Source organism: Pecten maximus, chromosome 16, assembly GCF_902652985.1.
Source record: "Pecten maximus chromosome 16, xPecMax1.1, whole genome shotgun sequence".
In the NCBI taxonomy this organism is placed as follows: domain Eukaryota; kingdom Metazoa; phylum Mollusca; class Bivalvia; order Pectinida; family Pectinidae; genus Pecten; species Pecten maximus.
The window spans coordinates 35,301,518-35,326,075 of record NC_047030.1 but is presented as its reverse complement, the minus strand read 5'-3'; the positions used below and the strand labels follow the sequence as shown (position 1 = coordinate 35,326,075).

Below are 24,558 nucleotides of genomic sequence, written 5' to 3'. Positions count from 1 at the left end.
TCAGAAACCTCCATTTGTTACCATGGCAACAGACGGTTTCGTAAGTGGTACCATTGTGTTTGGCTTCCCTAAATACCACTATGTACCAATTTTCACCGAAATCATCCAACTCTTGTCAATAATTTGGCGCAAAAGAAATAAACGGACGGACGGACAGACGGACAGACTGATTACTATAGGGCACCGCATCTTTGATGCGGGGCCCTAATTATTGCAAAAACTTTTAAAGCATTTAAAAGCATTTTCACTGTAGACTTATTGCAATGTAGGGGGCTTATTGCAGGGTGTGGGATTATTTCCAGGATTTGGCTTATTCCCAGATGTGGACTTTAATTGCAATGTGTGGGCTTATCATCAGGTGTGGGCTTATAACCAGGTGTGGGCTTATTCCAGGTGTAGGCTTATTACCAGGTGTGGGCTTGTTGCCGGGTGTGGGCTTATTACCAGGCATGGGCTTATTGTCGGATGTGGACTTTAATTGCCGGGTGTGAGCTAATTGATGGAAGTGGGGTGGTTATTACCACATGTTGGCTTATTGTCGATGTGGACTTCATGTTGCCGGATGTGGGGTTGTGATGGATGTGGGCTTATTGTCAGGTGTGGGCTTGTTGCTGGGTGTGGGCTTATTACCAGACATGGGCTTATTACAGAATAATTATGACAGTAATGTGGCTTACCTCTGATGTTGAGTGTATTCCCTCCGAGCAGGAAAGACTCACAGTCGACTGGGAGGGGTGTCTTAGAGGCTTCAACAAATACATTGATGGAGTTGATATCCAGGCCCCGACGTTCAAGTATCGGGGTCAAGGCCAACCTAAACAGCAAGAAAAGTATAGAGACCTTAAGTCATTTATCATACATGGGGAATGGATATATAAAATAAGATTACTGTTTAATAACAACTTCTTCTTTGTTTTGAATTAATAGCAAGGGTCATTTTGAGTTTCCATGTACTAGCTGGTGGCTACCTCACTCAATGATATATGAGGAGTCTGTTGAACTCTACTCAGACCATTGGTGTCAAGTGTGTCCAGAGGACACAGACATAACAACATAGTTAGGATAGCCCCCGATCATAGCTTTCTGTGAAACACAAACTGCTCCAAGTAGGGGGATCAAATCACAAACCACAGATCTAGTTTCCGTTAGTCTCATTCCTCCTTCCTTTCATTAATTTCTTGAAGCCTTGTATGAAAATTGATACAGTTGTGTCCAAAGCCAGTGTCTACATATGTCACCTGTCACTTAATCTTTCGACATGGCGTATCGTAAAGCAGTTTTACGATGACGCCTCCATCCCTTTCGACATGCCATTGACCTATCATATCTTCTTTATGACAATCAAGTTCTACTGCTTAACCCCCATATCTGTCTTAATTCCTTCTTCTGCTGAGAATTCCATGTATTAATTAAATCTGTACTAGTTACTCGAGATTTTTATTTACTGGAATTAAGATATATGCCCTGGAGCACTAATAAAATCAGATTTCACTAACAAAATACTAAAACCTGGCCTCAACATTTCCTTCATTGTATAATCAAATTATTTGTAATGTGGAAATGTTGTGCCTTGGATAAACTTTTAGAGTATCAAAAATTGTAAAATTCGCGTTGTTTTAGAACACCTGATATTTTAACCAAACTGTATAAGAACAGTGACATTCATCCTTGACCTTGTGACTTGTGACATTCATCCCTGACCTTGTGACATGTGACATTCATCCTTGACCTTGTGACTTGTGACATTCATCCCTGACCTTGTGACTTGTGACATTCATCCCTGACCTTGTGACTTGTGACATTCATTACCGGCCTTGTGACTTGTGACATTCATCCATGAAATTGTGACATGTGACATTCATCCTGGACCTTGTGACGCGTGACATTCATTACTGACCTTGTGACATGTGACATTCATTACCGACCTAGTGATTTTCATCCCTGACCTTGTGACTTGTGATTTTCATCCCCGACCTTGTGACTTGTGACATTCATTACCGGCCTTGTGACTTGTGACATTCATTACCGACCTTGTGACTTGTGACATTCATCCCTGAAATTGTGACATGTGACATTCATCCTGGACCTTGTGACCTGTGACATTCATTACCGACCTTGTGACTTGTGACATTCATCCTCAACCTTGTGACATTCATCCCTGACCTTCTGGCCTGTTACTTTTACTGCTGTACATTTGACTTGTGATATTACCCCCCTCCCCCCTTTTTTTTACCTGTGACCTTCACACTTGACCTTAAGACCAGTGACCTTCAACCCTGACCTTTTGACCTTGTTAACAACTGACCTCAGACTGATTCCTTTAATGGCTGCCACAATCTCCATGTCTTTGTTCTTCTTGCCAAACGTCACAGTGAAGTACTCTTCATTGACCACAGTCTGTAGACAACAAGCAGGTAAATATATAAATAAATTCTATAAATAGTTTATTGTCTTTTTAACACGGTATACTAAAAAGGGTTAGATATCAAATCAACAATGACAATATGCAAATAAAATAAAAAAATTTAATCACAGACTTGGCATAAACATAATTAAATCTGTGTGAAAACGTCAAGCCTTATTTCAACCAAAAACTGAATTTCTCAAACATCAAACTATAACTAGAATTGTGAGCTATAATAAAGGACATTACACAGTTCATGTTTAACCTTGATTATTATTGAAATTAAATTAAAGCTTTTTCAACCCAGATTAAGATTTTTCATCTTAAGATGAAGCTCAAAGCAATAGAGATCAAAGGCTGTATCTAGGACTTGAGGAAACTGCACAGAAATTAAAGCACCACTTTAGAAATTAATGTCACCAAATGGTTCTGACAAATTTTGAGAAATTTTAATCTATTCCAGGTGGAATCCATTAAAACAAACATGCTTCAGTTTGGTGTCAGCTAAAACTACGAGTGTGCTACACATAGAAGGGAGGTAACTCTAAACAAAGAAAGCAACACGATACTACAGCAAACATTTAGTAGCTCTGATATTTCAGGAACCAATCTCGTGTAACCAGTGCAATGAATGACGCACTTCCTGTTTGACATTTTCTTTAAACAACAATTAGACTTCAAAGAGATATATATTATCCGACTTTTAAGCTGATTTCTAAATTGATATAAAAGATATCGTAAAATCATGGTGAAAGATTGACAGATATATCGACTGATGGAATTCCATGGAAAATTTATTTTAATCCAGAGGGAGGATTTTCTATTTACATACAAATAATATGATATGTGACATTTTTATGCCATTAATTGTCACACAAATCCAGTCAATTTCAAAAACTTGCAAAATTGTATTATTTTTCCTTCCTGAAAAAAATTAAAATGATCATGAATATTTATTTTGTGCCTGTAAATAAAGTTAATACAGAGAAGTTACAAATACAGATAATTAAATGGTGTAATCTGTAAAATAAATCAATACAGTGACTGATATTAATCCACAAGTTACACCATACTGAGTATTAACACCCTGTAGATATAATCGAGACTGATTATAATTTTATACATTAATGTTATACTTGTAGGAGTAAATGTATTTTATGTTATAAATGATGTACACAGTATTATTACATTTTCAGCACATTGACCGTTATCAAGACATCATCGGAAACTTTTCAATTAAGATTCACAAAATCCGCAAAGAGTGGTCATCAAAGTCAAAAAAAGGAGATTAACTTTGTTAAGTTCAGTAAAGGGAGATAACCTGTTAGTTTTACAAGGGGGAGATAATATTCAGTCAGTTCAATAAAGGGAGATAATATTCAGTCAGTTCACTAAAGGGAGATAATATTCTGTCAGTTCAATAAAGGGAGACAATGTTCTGTCAGTTCAATAAAGGGAGATAACCCGTATATTCACCAAAGGGAGATAACTCGTATATTCACCAAAGGGAGATCATATGTAATTTCACCAAAGGGCGAGAATATTCAGTCAGTTCAATAAAGGGATATAATCTAAAATTAGGAAGGGACATAACCTACAGTAAATTTATCAAAGGGAGACAATCTACAGAAAACTCAATACGGTGAGATAATTAAGTCAGTTCTACGATGGGAGACAATCTAAATATTCAATACAGCGAGATGATCTAGTCAGTTCAAGAAAGGGAGAAAATTTAAAGAGACTGATATGCAAAGAGAAATAATCTAATCAGTTCAACAAAGGGAGACAATTTAAAGAGACTGATCAACAAGGAGAAATAATCTGCTGTTACTTCAATAAAAAGTGAGACAATATATTGTAAGTTGAACAAAGGGAGACAATCGAGGCAACCATCACCAGAGTGAATGTTAAGAATGCAAAGACAAAGATGTAAGTAAACATCAACTTGACTTCTAGACAAACTGGCAGGACAGTACATCAGTGCAAGCTAATTTCGATAACCATAACTACACAGATATTCCAGCATAAATATGTCACTACATATATATATACTGGTAACTGCAGGACAACCACCATATCTATAGTTACTATGGCAACTCTCTGGCTTAGCACCTTGGACGACGATTGCCGGTTGAAAGTCACGTGACTTCCAGACTGAAGTTCCTCAGATTTGCGTCTGGATTGTTTAGTTTTTAGGTCAATATTATCTGGAAAATGACCTTGACCCTGGTCACCACTATCCTCCGAATCATCCGAGTCAACTGACGCGTTACTGACGAGCTGGCCATCCTAGAGTCCAGAAAGGTATATGTATATACAACAAACTGAATCTCTCCAATCATCTTACTATTTCATTACACTATTTTAATGATATCCCATTATTTTATTTTCTACATTCAGAAATTGAAATGATGTAAGAAGAAAGTTAAATTTGAATTATTAGTCAACAGGAATAAGTTTGGATTTAAGAAACATATGAAACACCAAATAAGAGATATTGGGAGTCATTGCAATCAAAGGGAGGTAACCACAAATTGTCTTCTCCACCAGATTTAGTTTTGTCAAGCTTGTCTAACATGTCATATTCCTTTTACTCAAAAGATAAAATATTTCGTTGTTAATGTAAGTTTTTAAATCTAATCCTGGCACTTAAATATAAATTTGTCTTGATAGAATTTGACAATAATATATTTCATATGACATAGCCACAAGTGTAAGATTCTATTTATCATATAAAATCTATTATGAAAATATAAGCAAAAAACTTTCAATTTTCATTTCTATATATACGACAGACGAAATCTGGCTTGGATGGGACGTTTCCGTCTACCCAGATAATCATGTGATGTCACATATTTATCATGACATCACAATAGATTTCACAAGTGTATTACAATATTACGACATGGCAGAATGGGCCAGTTATGTGATAAACATGAATAATGAAATGATTTTAACCTCCGACCTTCTCCAATATACTGAACGGCGGGATGATTTAAGCAACTCCTGGGATAGACTAAACATATAAGATCTAGTGCAAAACAAAATAAAATTAAACGACTCCTAGAGGAAACTATATATCTACATGAACACAGGGTTGTCTACAGGTGTACGGAGAAATTCATGTTTCAACAATGACATTTAGTAGTAATTAATTAGAGGTATTTTAATTAGACTTCAAACTCCAATTCTCAGATTAAATCTCTGAAAATTGACATAAGTTAGTGATTTTAATCCATATAAACAAGCTTAAGAGGTACTGAAGTACCAAAACATGCTTTTTGAAGTTGTCAGTACAATTTGTCTTACATGTATGAAATGTTTATTAACTTTATTCCAAACATAACTTGAAAACCACATATACCTCCGTGTTCAGGAACATGCTTTTCAAACAGAAATCTTAAACTTTGTTAACACTTCTGTTCATCAAGACCATAATATTGTTAATACATTAAATATACTTCATATACACATGCTCTGTACAAGTAGCTACAATAGTTATCATTGCATATTATCCACACATTTATCAGGGGAAAATACCAAAAATGGCGAAACCCAGAACCTCCAAAGAATGGGTGGTGACCTCCAAAGAATGGGTGGTGACCTCCAAAGGATGGATGGTGACCTCCAAAGAATGGTTGGACATTTGACCTCCAAAGGATGGTTGGACATTTTCACCTCCAAAGAATGGATGGTGACCTCCAAAGAATGGTTGGACATTTTGACCTCCAAAAAATGGTTGGACATTTTCACCTCCAAGGGATGGGTGGACATTCAGTGGTTATTGGGTGGTCATTTACAATAACTTGATCTGTTTGGTCATTAAAACCTCCCAGCAGATATTAGTTACATTGTAAACAAAACCTGCGGCTTACAGAACACATCTTACATAACCTTTAATGCTATAGAGCAGTCACTTACATCAGTATGGCGTCGTTTTAGTTTCATGGCTTTCTTTCGTTTCAGCTTCAGCTCTGCTGCAGTTGGTAACGTCCCGAACCTGAGATTAGTTAAAACATTTTTAGATTAGTAACTTTAAATTTAAACAGATGAATCATATCAAACAAACTTCTAGATAATGATTTAATTTAGCAATTAAAACACATTTTATTGAATTGATTATTATGTTATCAAAGTCCAAAGTGTAACAGTTTCCGAACTCTGCATTCTAATGAAATATTGATTTAATACAGTAGAAAATTTTCTGCATCAACATCGAAGATCTGTACTGGTAATTTTACTATCAAAAACAATATTTAGCACAATTGAAATTTTTCAAATTATGTTGAAGAAAATCACTTGTTGGTGCAAAACATCAGTATACAATACAAATACCTAGCTCAGAGCAGCAATAACCCTTCCACCCCTACTGGTCATATTGGACTTCAAATGATGAATGAATGGCTGAGTCCACTATAGTTTCTTGGGGTTGAAGGGTTAAAGTATACTTTGGCTTACTATTTCTCAGTATGAGATTGATCACCCTCAAAATTTTGAAGTCCTGTCAATTCTGTGTGAGTAACTAATAGATGTTCCTTATACATGTTTGTCATTTCACTCAAGTACAACTGATTGAAATTTGAGAAAAATACAAATAATTAATTTTATGATTTAATATTTTGCAGTTGTGTACATAACCTTCCTGCAAAATAGATATTTCCCCACCCCCACTAGTAGATATTTCCCCAAACCTACCAATATATATTTCCCCACCCCTACCAGTAGATATTTCCCCACCCCTACCAGTAGATATTTCCCCACCCCCACCAGTAGATATTTCCCCACCCATACCAGTAGACATTTCCCCACCCCAACCAGTAGATATTTCCCCACCCCTACCAGTAGATATTTCCCCACCCCTACTAGTAGATATTTCCCCACCCCCACCAGTAGATATTTCCCCACCCCCACCAGTAGACATTTCCCCACCCCCACCTGTAGATATTTCCCCACCCATACCAGTAGACATTTCCCCACCCCAACCAGTAGATATTTCCCCACCCCTACCAGTAGATATTTCCCCACCCCCACCAGTAGACATTTCCCCACCCCCACCTGTAGATATTTCCCCACCCATACCAGTAGACATTTCCCCATCCCCACCAGTAGACATTTCCCCACCCCTACCAGTAGATATTTCCCCACCCCTACCAGTAGATATTTCCCCACCCCCACCAATAGATATGTCCCCACCCCAACCAGTAGATATTTCCCCGCCCCTACCTGTAGATATTTCTCCACCCCTACCAATAGATATTTCCCCACCCCCACCAATAGATATTTCCCCACCCCTACCAGTAGATATTTCCCCACCCCTACCAGTAGATATTTCCCCATCCCCACCAATAGATATTTCCCCACCCCTACCAATATATATTTCCCCACCCCCACCAACAGATATTTTCCCACCCCTACCAGTAGACATTTCCCCACCCCTACCAGTAGATATTTCCCCACCCCTACCAGTAGATATTTCCCCACCCCTACCAGTAGATATTTCCCCACCCCACCAGTAGATATTTCCCCACCCCCACCAGTAAGATATTTTCCCTATCTCCCACCCCCAGATATAACTATGCTTCCCTATTCCAGCCCATATCAGCTGAAGTTTATAGCCCTGTGAACAGCCACAGTCATTTGGAGGTGGGTCTCCCTGTAGTAGTTGGTGACTACCTCACTGAATAACTTACAGGAGGCCGGTCGCATGCCATCCAGAGCAAAGGATAAAGTATCTTGCCAAAGGACACAACTATGACAACACAGACCGGGGGCCTGTTTCTCAGCTTTCGGAGAAACATAAACCAACACGGGTTAAGAGTGTCAAACCATGCACTTCTCGGATCTCCACCTGAGGTTACGTGGCCGGGGCTCTAACTGACTGAGCTATCGCGGCCCCTCGAAAGGGGGGTAACTATGACTCTTACTCTTGTTTTTTCATGTAAATGCCATCCACGGCATCTCCGTCCTCCGGGACGTTGGCCGTATCCTCTTCTTCCTCTCCCTCCTCCTCCTCAGTGGGATGACAGTCTGTCGCTTCCGAGTCGCTATGGTTACCATCGTAGTGAGGGAGAGTGGGAGCCGAAATCCCACGCGGCATGACACCAAGACCTATCCAATACAGTCAATCACATATCAAAATCATCATATTGAATATGAAATATTAATTAACATTTTATTACTGAAAAAATTTTCCTTCACCAGAATACAAACAGATTTTTTTCTAAAATTCAACATGAGGCTTTGTCGTGATTTCTCTATCTTCATCATACAAGGTGATTGGATTATTGACTTTTACTCACCTGGCTTTTTCTTTGGGGCATCTAGGACAAGATGGCCGCTGAACTGGTAATTCCCGTGAATGGTGCGATCACATTCCTTACACAGCAAAAGGGGCTGGTTACCATTGGATTCTGTACACTGTGGATGGTGGCATACCTGTAAATACAGAAGGTCAAGGTCAAACACTGAGCCAAGGTCATATAGCAGGGTCTAAATATGGATCAAGGTCAACTACTTGACCAAGAAATAAAGGGATAACTTATAGGTCAAGGTAAAAGACTCTGGGAAAGGGTAAAAACATTAAGTTAAAGGTGAAGGTTAAAAACTTAACCAAGGTCATATAGGAGGGTCAGAGTATAGGTCAAGGTCAAACATTGACAAGGTCATATAGAAGTGTCTGAGAATAGACAAAGGTCAAATACTAGGATAGGATAATAAAGAAGGGCTGTTATAGGTCAAGGTCAAACACTGTGACAAGGTCATATAGGAAGGTCAGGGTCAAGGTAAAATATTCAGATAAAGTCATAGAGGGTTTGGCTATTAATCAATGAAAGCTGAAGAAGGAAGATGAGGTCTCGACATATTACCTATATAGAGGACTGTAAGGCCAAATATCTTAATGAAATGTCAAGATGATTTTACTATGAAATTGCCCTGAGTTGGAGACATTGATGGAAGGCATAGATTATATGGATACATTTATATCAGGTAAAGTCATTTACCAGTCATCATATAACGTGATCTATCAGCATTATATATATATCATACTTATATAGACTGTCAGTGTGAAGCGTTACCGTACTGTGTATAATACCGTATTCTACCTAATAATACACACAACATTATATATATATATATATATATCATACTTATATAGACAGTCAATACTGTAATCTACCTAATAATACACTCAACATTATATATATATATCATACTTATATATACTGTCAGTGTGAAGTGTTACCATACTATGTATAATACCGTAATCTACCTAATAATACACCCAACATTATATATACAGTCAAACCTCGATGATTCGAACTTCGTTGATTCGAATTTCTCGCTGTATCAAACTTTTTGCTTGGTCCCGAATTTTCTCACTATATAACACTACTAACGAAACTATGTATGATTCGAATTTTTATAAATCGAAGTTTTCGATGTATCGAACTTTTTTCATGACCCGTTAGCTATAATATTATAGGTAATTGACATCTCATGATTCGAACAAAAGATTTACCTGTACTGACCACTGGACAGGTGTTTGTCGTGACCCCTGCGGCAATATTTCACACCTCTTCCCCAAATGCCCTGACTGACAATAGGGATAACGATAGCGTGTGTTGTCACTCCCGGTCATGGGGTTAATTAATAATCAGACCAAATTGATAGATAAAAGGTGTATTTAGAAGCCATGACATTTAATCACTCCGGTAAAACATTTCGGTAGTCGTCTCTGATAATCTTCGCCGCCATTGAAATCAGCGGTCGGTGAGTAAATTTTGCGGAACTGTAAAACAATCGGACCAATTTTAAACACAAACAAATAGCGATGGCTTCACTCATATTCAAAGTGTCACGTTTCAAACTTATACATAACTATCCAAGTAAATCGATTATTTGTCATTCGATCATGCATTCTCCAACTGATCGGCATTCCGTATTTTATATGCACATAACGTAAACGCACGTGTCTTTAGCAGAAAAGCCTAACGACTTACGTAAGTGTGCATTGTACTTCTTTTGCTTTATCTGTTAAACGCGATATAAGTGTTTTGTAACCGATACATATTTTGTTTAATTAATAAAATGCTTAGGTATAATTAATGAAAAGAATTTTTATTTTGTTGTGTTTGAGGTATAAATTAACTAAACTTTTCGATGTGAGCCTGTCAGGTGACGATCAACAGGAAGACACTGAGGACATGTAACGTTAACATATATGGTCATTATCAAGAAAACATCGATCTATTGTCAACCATGAATAATTCGAAGTCCCGCTGTTTCGAAGTTTTTCTGTTAGTCCCTTGAACTTCGAAACATCGAAGTTTGACTGTATATCATACTGATATAGACAGTCAGTAAGTGTGAAGTGTTACCGTACTGTGTATAATACCGTATTCTACCTAATAATACACCCAACACAATATATATATCATACTTATAGACTGTCAGTAAGTGTGAAGTGTTACCGTACTGTGTATAATACCGTATTCTACCTAATAATACACCCAACATTATATATATATCATACTTATATAGACTGTCAGTGTGAAGTGTTACCGTACTGTGTATAATACCGTATTCTACCTAATAATACACCCAACATTATATATATATATCATACTTATATAGACTGTCAGTGTGAAGTGTTACCGTACTGTGTATAATACCTATATAGACTGTCAGTGTGAAGTGTTACCGTACTGTGTATAATACCGTATTCTACCTAATAATACACCCAACATTATATATATATATCATACTTATATAGACTGTCAGTGTGAAGTGTTACCGTACTGTGTATAATACCGTATTCTACCTAATAATACACCCAACATTATATATATATATCATACTTATATAGACTGTCAGTGTGAAGCATTACCGTACTGTGTATAATACTGTATTCTACCAAATAATACACCCAACATTATATATATATATCATACTTATATAGACTGTCAGTGTGAAGTGTTACCGTACTGTGTATAATACCGTATTCTACCTAATAATACACCCAACATTATATATATATATATCATACTTATATAGACTGTCAGTGTGAAGTGTTACCGTACTGTGTATAATACCGTAATCTACCTAATAATACACCCAACATTATTATATCCCTTCTTCCCTGATGACTGACATCTGTGTGGTTTGAGGGGCACAAAGAAATTATTAAAATTTCTCTATCTTCAAAAATCATTTTTGATACAATGGAATATTTGTGAAGCTATTGCATGCTCTTTAAATTGACGGGAAGTGGAGCCAAACATGCATCCAATCATTGTTAATGAATGACAAACTCTACAAAACGTCTTCACCTATCTCTGAGACAGACAGACAGACACAAGGACGTAGAGTGACAGTGCATGTCTTTGATCACATCAAGGCAGGGCCATAAAAAATCGATTAATTACATTTTGATTACACTGCATCAGTTCTTAATATTCTCCAGATTTATTAATTGTAGGGTAAATATGGTAGATTGTGACAGAGCAATCCTGTTCACACTGGTGTCTCTGCTTTTGTTGTAAGTTGAACAAAAATAATTCATAAAAAGACATTCAGACAATCTCTCTCAAAACGCCAGACAAAAGATAAAATTCTGTCTACAGAAGGTCGCAATGCAAAATACCAAGTACAAGATCTCACCATATATCATCATAAATTTCCTGGTACATTCAGAATGGAATGCAGTTTCTGTACGTCTATTTCATAACAATAATGTCATATATATGTTAAGTGGGAAAATTATGTAGACATCGTTAGTGTATAAATCAGTGAAACTGATGAAAAACAATTAATAACCTGATTGGTATCATCTAATTGATGGCCAAATATAAATGTCACTCTAAAGGATGATAGAACTGTTAAAGTCAACTAATTAATGACAATTTTTTTTTTAATTGATTATAAACCTACTGAACATAAATGTCATATAATTAATGGTAAAATCAATTTTTAACTATTTATAGACTTATTGAGCATATTAAATGGTCATCTAATTAATGATAAAATCAGTTTTCAATTATTTATAAACTTATTGAACATTAATGGTCATAAAATTAATGGTAAAATCAGTTTTTAATTATTTATAAACCTACTGAACATAAATGGTCAAATAATTAATGGTAAAATTAATTTCCAATTATCTATAAACATATTGAACATATTAAATGGTTATCGAATTAATGGTAAAATTAATGTTTAATTGATCATAAACTAATTAATGGTAAAATCATTTTTTGATTATTATAAACCTATTGAACATAATGAAGTCATCAAATTAATCGTTAAATTAACGTCAGTCTTAATGAGTGATAAAACTGGTTATTCACATCATTAAAGTTATCATATTAATGATAAAATTAACATCATTTTCAATGGTTGATAAAACTTTTGCACATTATTGAATTAATATTCATGGTCTTTATAAATTGTTTTGTTGACATAAATTCCATACTGCTATCTGACATCAACACACTTCAATAATTCTGTATGACATAATGATTTGAATTTAATGTTCCGATCATAAGATATACTCATGAATGAAATCAGCATTCTATATGGACTGAATGAATAATTCATACCTAGTCGAGCGTGTTTACAATACATAAACATATACAGTTAGTGCATAAGTGGAATTTTCATGAGAAACCAAGTTGCTTATTTGTTTTTTGGATTTTACAGTTTCCCAATATATAAAATCACGGAGTCCACGAATTATAGTGTAATCATACTGAAATACTATATATTATTATAAAATCACAGGGTTCGCGAATTATAGTGTAACCATACTGAAATACTATATATTATTATAAAATCACGGGTCCGCGAAATATAGTGTAATCACAATGAAATACTATATATTATTATAAAATCACGGGGTCCGCGAAATATAGTGTAATCACAATGAAATACTGTATATTATTATAAAATCACGGGGTCCGCGAAATATAGTGTAATCACAATGGAATACTATATATTATTATAAAATCACGGGGTCCGCGAAATCTAGTGTAATCACAATGAAATACTATATATTATTATAAAATCATGGTGATATCTATATTTTGATATTCTAATTATAAAGATAGCTTAAAATCTTAAAATCATCAAATTTTTCATCAATGTCAAATCCAATCCATCCTTCAGAATTTCCAATATAAACAAGCACAAGTTTCTCCTTCGATTTTTCTGGAGATGATAATGAAAATCCTGATTGCCCTAAGCTATAAAAACTTCATCTATCATTATTATGAATTTGTCTGGAAACCTGATCTTTTAATTTAAACAAGAGGCCCATGGGCCTTAACGGTCATCTGACTCTAAAGACCCTTGTAATATTGTAGTATACATACTCAGTAGCAAGTATAATAGCACTGTTGGCCATCTTGGATTTTGGGACCGACCAGAAATATAACAACACTTGGTCAGGACCATCTCAGGATCATTTCAGGTAAGTTAGAGCTGAATCACACTGGTAAAACTTGAGAAGAAATTTGCAATGTGGAAAGATTCCGGGCAGATGACCTAATAAATATACATTCATACTCCTACAAAATGTTTTAATTTTGGCATGGCAGCTACTGGTTTGTCATTGGGTCTATACTTACAATATTTTTTTTTCAAAAATTGCTGTTTTAAATATACGCTTATCAGAAGATCGCAATTTGTTGTTTTTCTTATTCCGTTTCCCACACTAATGATGAAGTTTGTTGTATACAGTAAATATCCTTGTTTTGTTTACATTTCTATACTGTGGCTGACAGGGTATTTTAGTACAATAGCGCCACTCAGGTGTGAATTTTGATGGACAATATTTGAATGAGTGTACTAAAGTAACCCGTATCGGGTAAAACTCCGGGCGTGGAACCGTTTCTAGCTGTAACATGCCAAAATCACCCTAGTCAAATAAACCTAGGCCTTTATTTTCACCAGAACATCAGAAATTTACGTTTAAATCATTTTTTACCGACTCCGGTCCATTTATGATTAGACAATACACAGTATACTTTATGGTCGATTTTCTTTACACTGTTGCTTAGCAACGATGACATAACTTATTAAAATCTTACGCTTTAGAAATTAGAAACCTTCTCAATTTCTGCCAGGGCTTCATTTCATTTTTTTTCTATTTTTTCATTTATCATCTATTTATTCATTTATCAATTTAAAAAAAAAATGCCATACAGATTCTAACATTGATGAACATTTGAAACTAAATGTACAGGCTTTTAAGATTTAATTATCCCAGAGGCCTGACAGGGAAACTTAAAAGTAGGTTGTGCATATAAAATATTGTAGGATGATGAATAGCATTTGGAGGCTTTTTATATCAAAGAAAATTTTCAACCATCAAAGTACATTATAATCAATTAAAAAATTATTTCAAAAATAAATTTTCCAGGGTTAATAAAAGTCAATATTTAAAAAATTTTGTTAGTTAAATTAGAATTTTTAGACTAAATATTTTCTTTAAACAGGGAAATTTCAAATCCTAGGTTAGGGGCCGCAGTGGCCGAGTGGTTAAGGTGTCCCGACATTTTATCACTAGCCATCCACCTCTGGGTTGCGAGTTCGAAACCTACGTGGAGCAATGTCTGGTATTGACCATAGGCCGGTGGTTTTTCTACGGATACTCCGGCTTTCCTCCACCTCCAAAACCTGGCACATCCTTAAATGACCCAGGCTGTTAATAGGACGTTAAACAAAAACAAACAAGTACTAGGTTTATTTTGTCTATGCCTATTTCAATATCTGTTGTTATCTAACACTGATAAAATACCAGCCCAATTATCCTTCCGCCTCAACCAGAGAGAATTAATTTCTCTTCTGCTTCAGCTTTAGTTCATTATTTTTAAAGCCATGGGTCCTTATGTGACCCCTACTGGAAACATGACCTTAAATAAGGGTCAAATCAAGGTCACACCTTGAACACCTTCAGAGTTATGGCCCCTGTTTATTCAAGGTTTTTACAGGTAACCAGGAAACTCCAAAGCACCATTAAGGGCCCAGTGTTTATTTTTATACAGAAATATTTTATCCAGGAGCGTAAAATTACCTCTCTTTCTAACAAATCTACTACAACTTACTTTAAATCAGAGTATTGAGTTAATGATCACTCGAGAAATGACATACGATCCTTAAAACCACACCTATACAAGTCCTCACAAATATTCATGTCAATGCATTTTATCATCGGGCAAATATTTCTCGACAGATCAAACAAGTTTATATCTATTTCAAACCACATCAAAGAAAATATCTTATTTCAAATTTTCTGATTCTGACTAAACGATATTACATTTCAGGAAATGCGTGTGGACGGAGAATTAAACAACCATCACATAGTATGATATCAACTTGTACTTGCCACGAATTGCAAAGAAAAGTACAAATTTTCATCCTAATTTTATATTATTTTTGGCTTGATTGAAGATTAATATAAATTGGTGTCCATCTAAATTTTCAATTAATTGATAAATAGCAGTTATAATTTAATACCCATCAATTAAAATATCAAAAATTAATTGATTAAAATAGCGGTTAAAATCTTAAATACCCATCAATTAAAATATCAATTGATTAACATCAGCTATAATTTAATTCACATAAATGAAAATATCAATTAATTTATTAACATCAGTCATAATTTAATACACATCAATTAAAATATCAACTAATTGATTAAATAGCAATTATAATTTAATTAATTAAATCAATCAAAATATACTTAACTGATTTTTTTAACGAAAGACATAATTTGTAGAAAGAATTGTCACAATTATCAAAAAAGTAATATATTTTGTCCTATTTCACAATTAAAACAGGTTGTTTAATTTTCCCCTGCTGAAGGGTAAATAAAAAAAATCAACTATATAATTATAATCCTGATTTTGAAGAAATATTGCTGTTTTGTAGTTAATGCAGCATAATTAACTATCATGCTGTATCAAATCTGTGGTTGAAAAAACATCCCAAAGATATTAACAGATTGTTAAAATGAAGTGATACATTCGTTTGATATCCCACCGTTCCTTCTTTAGATGCTACACCTCTGATAATGAGTAATCACAACCAATTCAAAATAAGAATAGGTCGTTATAAATTTTTATACATGATACCACAAACTGCCTCTAACATTATCGTACAAATTTAAAGTAGAAATTAATCATTAAAATTTAAGGTAGAACTTTATTGTTAAAATTTAAAGTATAAAAGTAATTAATAGCACCACGAGGAAATTCAATTGAGCTGAAACATTTGTATAAAGTGTTCTGTTTTTAATAAACACTCATTATCACAAGTATCTTATTAACTTTACAATCTGTTAGTGTTTAGATATGTCTCCACGTCATTGGTGCCATTTTCTGTATTTTCGTGAGTAACAGTGTATGCTGTTAGGGAATGGTAGCATATCTTAAAGAGCAATATTTTCCATCCGATGACCATACAGATGTTCACAACACCTGTCAGGTCTCAGGAACCTGTTTCATTGACCTGATTACAGGCAGACATCAAAGAAAGGATTACTATAGGGTTGAAACCCAAAATGTCAGGCAGGAGTTCTCCGCCGTCTGAGACAAATAATTGGGCATTAAAATCATTTCTGTTGAGAAACGATGGCAAATAGTAGACTAAAGTAGATAACCAAGTGATAAATATTATCAAAATATACAAAACATTTTTTCTGGTAATAAGCCCATGTCTGGTAATAAGCCCATGTCTGGTAATAAGCCCATGTCTGGTAATAAGCCAATGTCTGGTCATAAGCCCATGTCTGGTCATAAGCCCATGTCTGGTAATAAGCCCATGTCTGGTAATAACCCCATGTCTGGTAATAAGCCCATGTCTGGTAATAAGCCCATGTCTGGTCATAAGCCCATGTCTGGTAATAAGCCCATGTCTGGTAATAACTCCATGTCTGGTAATAAACCCATGTCTGGTAATAAGCCCATGTCTGGTAATAAACCCATGTCTGGTTATCAACCAACCCTATGTCTACTGCAGCTCATAAATAAAATTCACAAATACAATTTCTTTGTCCTGCAATAAACCCGCCCTCTACTACGAGTTCATGTTTATCCCCTGGACTTATTACAGGATAAATACGGTACCAAATCTAGTTTAACCGCTCGATAACCAAGTCTTCTCTGTTTTGTTCTGCTGATTCCATTTTTTTCTTTGAAGAAATTTTTTTTTACATCCGCTTCACCACTGAATATACCACAAATCTAGAATATGATATCATTTCTATAGACAATATACTAGTATCTGTCAGTTTTACTTTGTATGAAGTTTGTACCGCAGTGGACGTAAGTCATTGGATACGTCCCAGGGGTGCGAAGGTGACGATACACTATATCTGCGCTGTGAATACACCAGGTGTCCGAGGTATGATGCATTGACGAAATATATCCACCAACATCAACGCTAATATGCACACATGCTTATGAGAGTACTGACAACGAATTATATGTATGTTTGACAATAAGCCCACCCAAGTCTACTACACCTCAGTAAGACTGTTAACAAACACTATCATTGTCATCAGATAAGGTCATGCTCTCGGAGTCCATACTTTAAATTTATGTATTTGCTCCTTCACAGAGAAAGGATATGGATTAAGCCACAAACTTTTAAAGTGATAATGCTACCTTCTGCATTATATTTTTAATTAGAATAATCAAATTAGCTTGAAGTCTTATTCATAAATTTTAACCTTAATGACAAATGCCACTTCGAAAATTTTACCTCCATTTCTAAAGAGTTTTACACTTAAGCTTTGGTAACATATACCCTTAAATGAAAAGTAGACGACCAGCTTCCCAGTCTCTGAGCTACTTTTTTAATCTAGATAAAATTGATTTTTCCATATCAATAACCATATATACCCTGTCTGATAGTCACTTAAATAAGGTTAAGTTGGAAAGTGGGCTCTTCACTGGAATCCTTATAAGTTATTTTCGAGTTTCTGATATTGTCAACATACTGCAGGGGGGCTTATTTTGGAGCAGAGGACTAATTTCAGAGAGCAGGCTTACTTGCAGGTACCCTTATCAGTCTTGTCTGCAACTAACATATTGCAGGGGGCTTATGCAGAATGTTTGGGAATGTTGGCTTATTTGTGAGTGAGGGGTTATTTGTGGGTGAGGGGTTATTTGTGAGTGAGGGGTTATTTGTGAGTGAGGGGTTATTTCTGGGTGAGGAGTTATTTGTGAGTGAGGGATTATTTGTGAGTGAGGGGTTATTTCTGGGTGAGGAGTTATTTGTGGGTGAGGGGTTATTTGTGGGTTATTTGTGAGTGAGGGGTTATTTGTGGGTGAGGGGTTATATTGATTGACAGCTTTTTGTGAATGAGAGCTTTTTTTTTACTGATGGTATATTTGTGAAAAACAGCTTTTTTGTGAGTTCGGGTTTATTTGTGAGTAAGAGCTTATTTGTGAGTGACAGCTTATTATGGAGTCAGGGTTTTCTTTACAAGTATTTGTTTATGTGGATGAGAGACAAACTGTACTTGAGTACACTGTGTATTACTCCAGAGTACACATCACCGCACCAACAGATACAGCTGCAGGATTGAATACTTCTCAGTCCAACAACACAATTTGTAAAACATTCATTGATGTGATGGTTACGCATGTGGATGACATACATTTTAAACGGATACAAATATTTTAAAGCTGTAAAACTGTCATACAGATATGATTTTCAAACAAAATTAAAATGACATAACTTCAGCATGTTTACAGGTGAACAAAGGAAGCTTTACGATGTAAAAATACTTAAAAAATAAAACGGAAAATATAGACATAATGGATATTTCTTTCGATGGTCCGTATCACAACTAAACATATCCGAGCCAACTCAAATATAAATTGGTTTTCAGAGGACTATTGTAAAGTTGTAAACAATGCAAGTTTAACAAAAGGCTGTGGATAAGGAATTAAACAGGACATTTTTACAGACAATCCAGATGGACCATGGACAATTCAGATTGACCACAGACAATCCAGATGGACCACTGACAATCCAGATGGACCACAGACAATCAAGACGGACCATGGACAATCTAGACGGACCACGGACAATCTAGACGGACCACGGACAATCCAGACGGACCACGGACAATCCAGACGGACCACGGACAATCCAGACGGACCACAGACAATCCAGATGGACCACAGACAATCCTGATGGACCACTGACAATCCAGACGGACCATGGACAATCCAGATGGACCACAGACAATCCAGACAGACCACGGACAATCCAGATGGACCACAGACAATCAAGACGGACCACGGACAATCCAAACGGACCATGAACAATCCAGACAGACCATGGACAATCCTGATGGACCATGGACAATCCAGACGGACCACGGACAATCCTGGTGGACCACAGACAATCAAGATGGACCACAGATAATCCAGACGGACCACGGACAATCTAGACAGACCACGGACAATCCAGACGGACCACGGACAATCCAGACGGACCACAGACAATCCAGATGGACCACAGACAATCCTGATGGACCACTGACAATACAGACGGACCATGGACAATCCAGATGGACCACAGACAATCCAGACAGACCACGGACAATCTAGATGGACCACAGACAATCAAGACGGACCACGGACAATCCAAACGGATCATGGACAATCCAGACGAACCACTGATAATCCAGACGGACAACAGACAAACCTGACCGACCAGACAATCTAGACGGACCACGGACAATCCAGACGGACCATGGACAATCCAGACGGACCATGGACAATCCAGACGGACCATGGACAATCCTGATGGACCATGGACAATCCAGACGGACCACGGACAATCCTGGTGGACCACAGACAATCAAGATGGACCACAGATAATCCAGACGGACCACGGACAATCTAGACAGACCACGGACAATCCAGACGGACCATGGACAATCCAGACGGACCATGAACAATCCAGACAGACCATGGACAATCCTGATGGACCATGGACAATCCAGACGGACCACGGACAATCCTGGTGGACCACAGATAATCCAGACGGACCACAGACAATCTAGACGGACCAGGGACCTAAAATCCAGATGGACCACAGACAATCCTGATGGACCACTGACAATCCAGACGGACCATGGACAATCCAGATGGACCACAGACAATCCAGACAGACCACGGACAATCCAGATGGACCACAGACAATCAAGACGGACCACGGACAATCCAAACGGACCATGAACAATCCAGACAGACCATGGACAATCCAGATGGACCATGGACAATCCAGACGGACCACGGACAATCCTGGTGGACCACAGACAATCAAGATGGACCACAGATAATCCAGACGGACCACGGACAATCTAGACAGACCACGGACAATCCAGACGGACCACGGACAATCCAGACGGACCACAGACAATCCAGATGGACCACAGACAATCCTGATGGACCACTGACAATACAGACGGACCATGGACAATCCAGATGGACCACAGACAATCCAGACAGACCACGGACAATCTAGATGGACCACAGACAATCAAGACGGACCACGGACAATCCAAACGGATCATGGACAATCCAGACGAACCACTGATAATCCAGACGGACAACAGACAAACCTGACCGACCAGACAATCTAGACGGACCACGGACAATCCAGACGGACCATGGACAATCCAGACGGACCATGGACAATCCTGATGGACCATGGACAATCCAGACGGACCACGGACAATCCTGGTGGACCACAGACAATCAAGATGGACCACAGATAATCCAGACGGACCATGGACAATCTAGACGGACCACGGACAATCCAGACGGACCATGGACAATCCAGACGGACCATGAACAATCAAGACAGACCATGGACAATCCTGATGGACCATGGACAATCCAGACGGACCACGGACAATCCTGGTGGACCACAGATAATCCAGACGGACCACAGACAATCTAGACGGACCACGGACAAACTATAATGATAACAGACAATCCAAACGGACCACAGACAATCGTATTGAAGATTTGATGATGGTGAGAAATTCCTGTATATACTATAGCTCCCCACTTTATATTATAACCCAGGTTGAAGACCTTACCTGAATATTGAATGAATCCAACTCTGTACACTCAGACTCTTTATCACCATCAGCTGGCCGAATATCGATCATTTTCACAGTTACATCCCACAAACATGGCTCCCTGACAACCATGCTTTTAATGAAGTCCAAACTTTTCGCCTTCCTCAAAGGGGAATGATCGAGAGAGAACCTCACTCGTTTAGAGTTACTGCCCCTCCCTTCTTTGATAATTCCATTGATCGGTGATAATTCATTCAAAACATCCCTTTTCTCGTTTTCATCAGAGAAGTCTTGTTCGGACTCTTTAAAACAATCTTTTTTCTTTTCAGGTGTGGAAAGCGTTGTATCCGATAAACTTTTAGTTTTGGTTAAATTTCCTAAAGTAGAAATATCATCGCCACTGTCTTCCTCGTCAATTACGTCATCCAGCGAAGCAATGACGGCATCAATATCTGGTAATGTATTTTCTTTATCACTGGACGGAGACGAACAATCCGGAGAACGAGGTGTAAAATTTATACAACTCCCATTCTCTAACGGGTTTTCGGAGTACAATACGTTTTCCGGAGAAGCCGGACATCCGCTATCCGGGGATGCTATTTCGGCCGCAGGTTTTGTTTTGCTTGAAGATTTAGAAAAGGGACTCTTTCTCCTTGGCCAGGAGAATCCGTACTCCAATAACGGTATAATCATATTGATGGGTGAGGTCGGCCGGCTTCCTCCACTAGGAGGACTCGGCACTCTCTCAACATCACCTTCCGAGTCCATTCCGAAAATCTCCGACGCAGAGTGTGGATGGTGAGGAAAGCTTCCCTTGGACGACTTCCTGTTAAACACCGACATAATTGGAGTCGATGTCTGACGAGTCAATTGTTTTGCCAATATTTTGGCCTTCTTTGTTTTCTTCGGCATCTTGACAGTTAAAAGTCAAGATTCACAGCATTGGTGATACCGTGATGGCGGATTCCTCTGTGGCCATCTAGGAAGTTAATATATCACTATACACTTATTAAACTTTTTTCATATTTTTATTACGAAGATATTCCAAATAAACATAGATCTTGATAGAAGTTCCTTTATGTTAAACTAGTACGATGTTTCCTTGAAATACCTATGTGGCCATAGTTGTGTAATTGAACTTGGGGAGAAACAGCCACGCTTCTCTGCCCATTTATAAAACTCCATACAAATTCACGTGACAGATACCAGACTAAATATGCTCAGTATCAGGATCAAACAGCGTTTCCGAGTACGTAGACGAGTAACAGACGCCGTTCTAAATAAAACGCCTACCACTGGTGTCACGCGTCACCCATCAAATCATATCTATAAACACAATGTAAAGATAAATCCAGGTACACAAAATTGTCATCATGAATGGCTCGAGATCAGCTGCTACAAATGTTTCAGTTTCCATAAGGAACCTGAACAGTGTTTTTATTCTTGTTGAATTTCCATATTGGCAGACTGCTTTACCAGTATATGTACACAGTGGTTGATTGACAGTTTTCAACAATTGTGTGACAGGCTCTTTAAATCCCTGTTGACCTCAAGTCCAGGTTAAAAATGGTCATTTATTACTTCGCTTCTCATCCAAATGGTTTTGTTTGTATATCCGACCTGTCGATTTGTCGACCTGCCGTAAGGCCGAAAATGGTCGGTTATTACTTCCAGTCGCAATTATCCAAACTCATGTATTTGTTGACTTTTGGACACCAACAAATTACAAGCAGATCCCTGTGTCAACAACTGACCGTCTGGCATTGGATCAATATTAAAACAGCTTTTCAGTTCATAGTTAAACTCCTGTATATTTGGAATATGGATGTGAAACTTGATTCCTGTACACCACCGATTCTGAAGTGTTATAATCAGACTCTGTTTACTGTCAAAATCAATTTGTATAACTACTCTACCTGTCTGTATACCGTAAACAGTAACTTATTCCATCCTGTAGGTTTTTTGTTAAATATGACTCCTGTTTTTAACAAACTATGGCCTTCAATTCAATGCACCAAGGTCTTTTTTTTAAATATTGCTTTCAAATTCATGCAACTGAACTCACAACTTTAGACCATACCCAAAACTCTAGCTGGAAATATCAGCTTCAAGCTATTACATAGTAAAGTACACCTTTTAAAAGAACTTTTCACGCGTTGTTGAAAGCTTTCAAATGTGAAACAAGGTGTGGATTACAGCGTCTGGCCTTGTTGCGCCTGTCAGACAAAAGACAGGAAAAAGCTAGCTTGTTGCACGATTTTATAAGATCTATGATTATCGGCAGGTTTAGTGTTTTTCCGGCCGGTAAGTCTGTGTTTGAGTGAGATGTTGAACAAGACGTACAGCTAATTGTTATGTACGTTTTGATGTATTTAAGTCTATCTGCGGCATCAACCATCAACAATTTTCTTTTCAAAAATGCATCTGATAAATCCTACACTTTGTAACTCAATTCTTTTAAAACAACTTTAACTCAAACTAGTTCTGTTTATCAGCATCTCTCATTTCTTAGATGAAAAGTGATCCTGCATTAAATTTTTATCCACTGCACAATATTTTTCCACACAAATGAAAGAAGATCTGCCACTATAAATATGCTGTTTCTATTTTCAGAAGATGTATTCCTCTATTTTAAAGTCATGATTTTTCAGATAGTTTTTGCCGAAAACACTTTTATCTAGCACCAATATTTCATGAATAATCCCCTCGACGTGGTAGAGTTGATATCCCTTTGAATCAAACGTTCAGATGATTAAGTTTCTAAAACAAACAACGTTGAAAGAAGTTACAGCTGATTAAGTTTGTATTCACTTAAATCTCCGAAAAATTGAGTGGTATCCAAAACTGATATTCTGTTTAAATTGACCTAACTTTAAATTCTGTCACTCCATTAAATGCTCATCAAAACACAGTTTATTCAGGATCCATTTAAATGAACAGTGGCTGGATTTCAATACTCCTCACCTAATACAACAATATCTCTGATATTTTGGCAGCGATTATTCCGACATGCGAGGCAGGAATTTACATATGACAGGAGAGC

At 37.0% G+C, this 24,558-nt stretch overlaps 2 protein-coding genes across 3 annotated transcripts in view; both read right to left on the bottom strand.

Annotated features, from left to right (window-relative positions):
• LOC117345301 (pleckstrin homology domain-containing family G member 5-like) overlaps positions 1-5,077 on the bottom strand; it is a 91,984-nt gene extending 86,907 nt beyond the window's left edge. The window contains exons 1-3 of one of the 2 annotated variants that reach the window (XM_033908358.1): positions 4,517-5,077; positions 2,306-2,397; positions 678-814 (exon numbers count right to left, since the gene is read on the bottom strand). In XM_033908358.1, coding sequence (XP_033764249.1) covers positions 678-814; positions 2,306-2,343 — 175 coding nt within the window. In that variant the 5' untranslated portion in view covers positions 2,344-2,397; positions 4,517-5,077. The remainder of the gene's footprint in view (positions 1-677; positions 815-2,305; positions 2,398-4,516) is intronic. The other variant, XM_033908362.1, reaches the window with a different exon arrangement.
• On the bottom strand, positions 3,348-23,633 carry LOC117344805. The gene is made up of 6 exons (XM_033907631.1): positions 21,534-23,633; positions 8,704-8,839; positions 8,329-8,512; positions 6,326-6,404; positions 4,493-4,693; positions 3,348-3,368 (listed from the first exon to the last, which is right to left on the bottom strand). The coding sequence occupies exons 1-6, from the start codon at positions 22,425-22,427 to the stop codon at positions 3,348-3,350; spliced, it is 1,515 nt and encodes a 504-aa protein (XP_033763522.1). The 5' UTR covers positions 22,428-23,633.
• Positions 23,634-24,558: the final 925 nt, after the last annotated feature.

What these genes read in the sequence shown, in the direction of transcription:
- LOC117344805 (XM_033907631.1), bottom strand. Translation starts at nt 22,427, where the DNA reads ATGCCGAAGAAAACAAAGAAGGCCAAAATATTGGCAAAACAATTGACT. An exon ending in TGCCCCAAAGAAAAAGCCAG is followed by an intron (nt 8,513 to 8,703) that starts GTGAGTAAAAGT and finishes TGTATTGGATAG; the next exon opens with GTCTTGGTGTCATGCCGCGT. An exon ending in TAAGCCAGAGAGTTGCCATA is followed by an intron (nt 3,369 to 4,492) that starts GTAACTATAGAT and finishes CTTTATTTACAG; the next exon opens with GCACAAAATAAATATTCATG.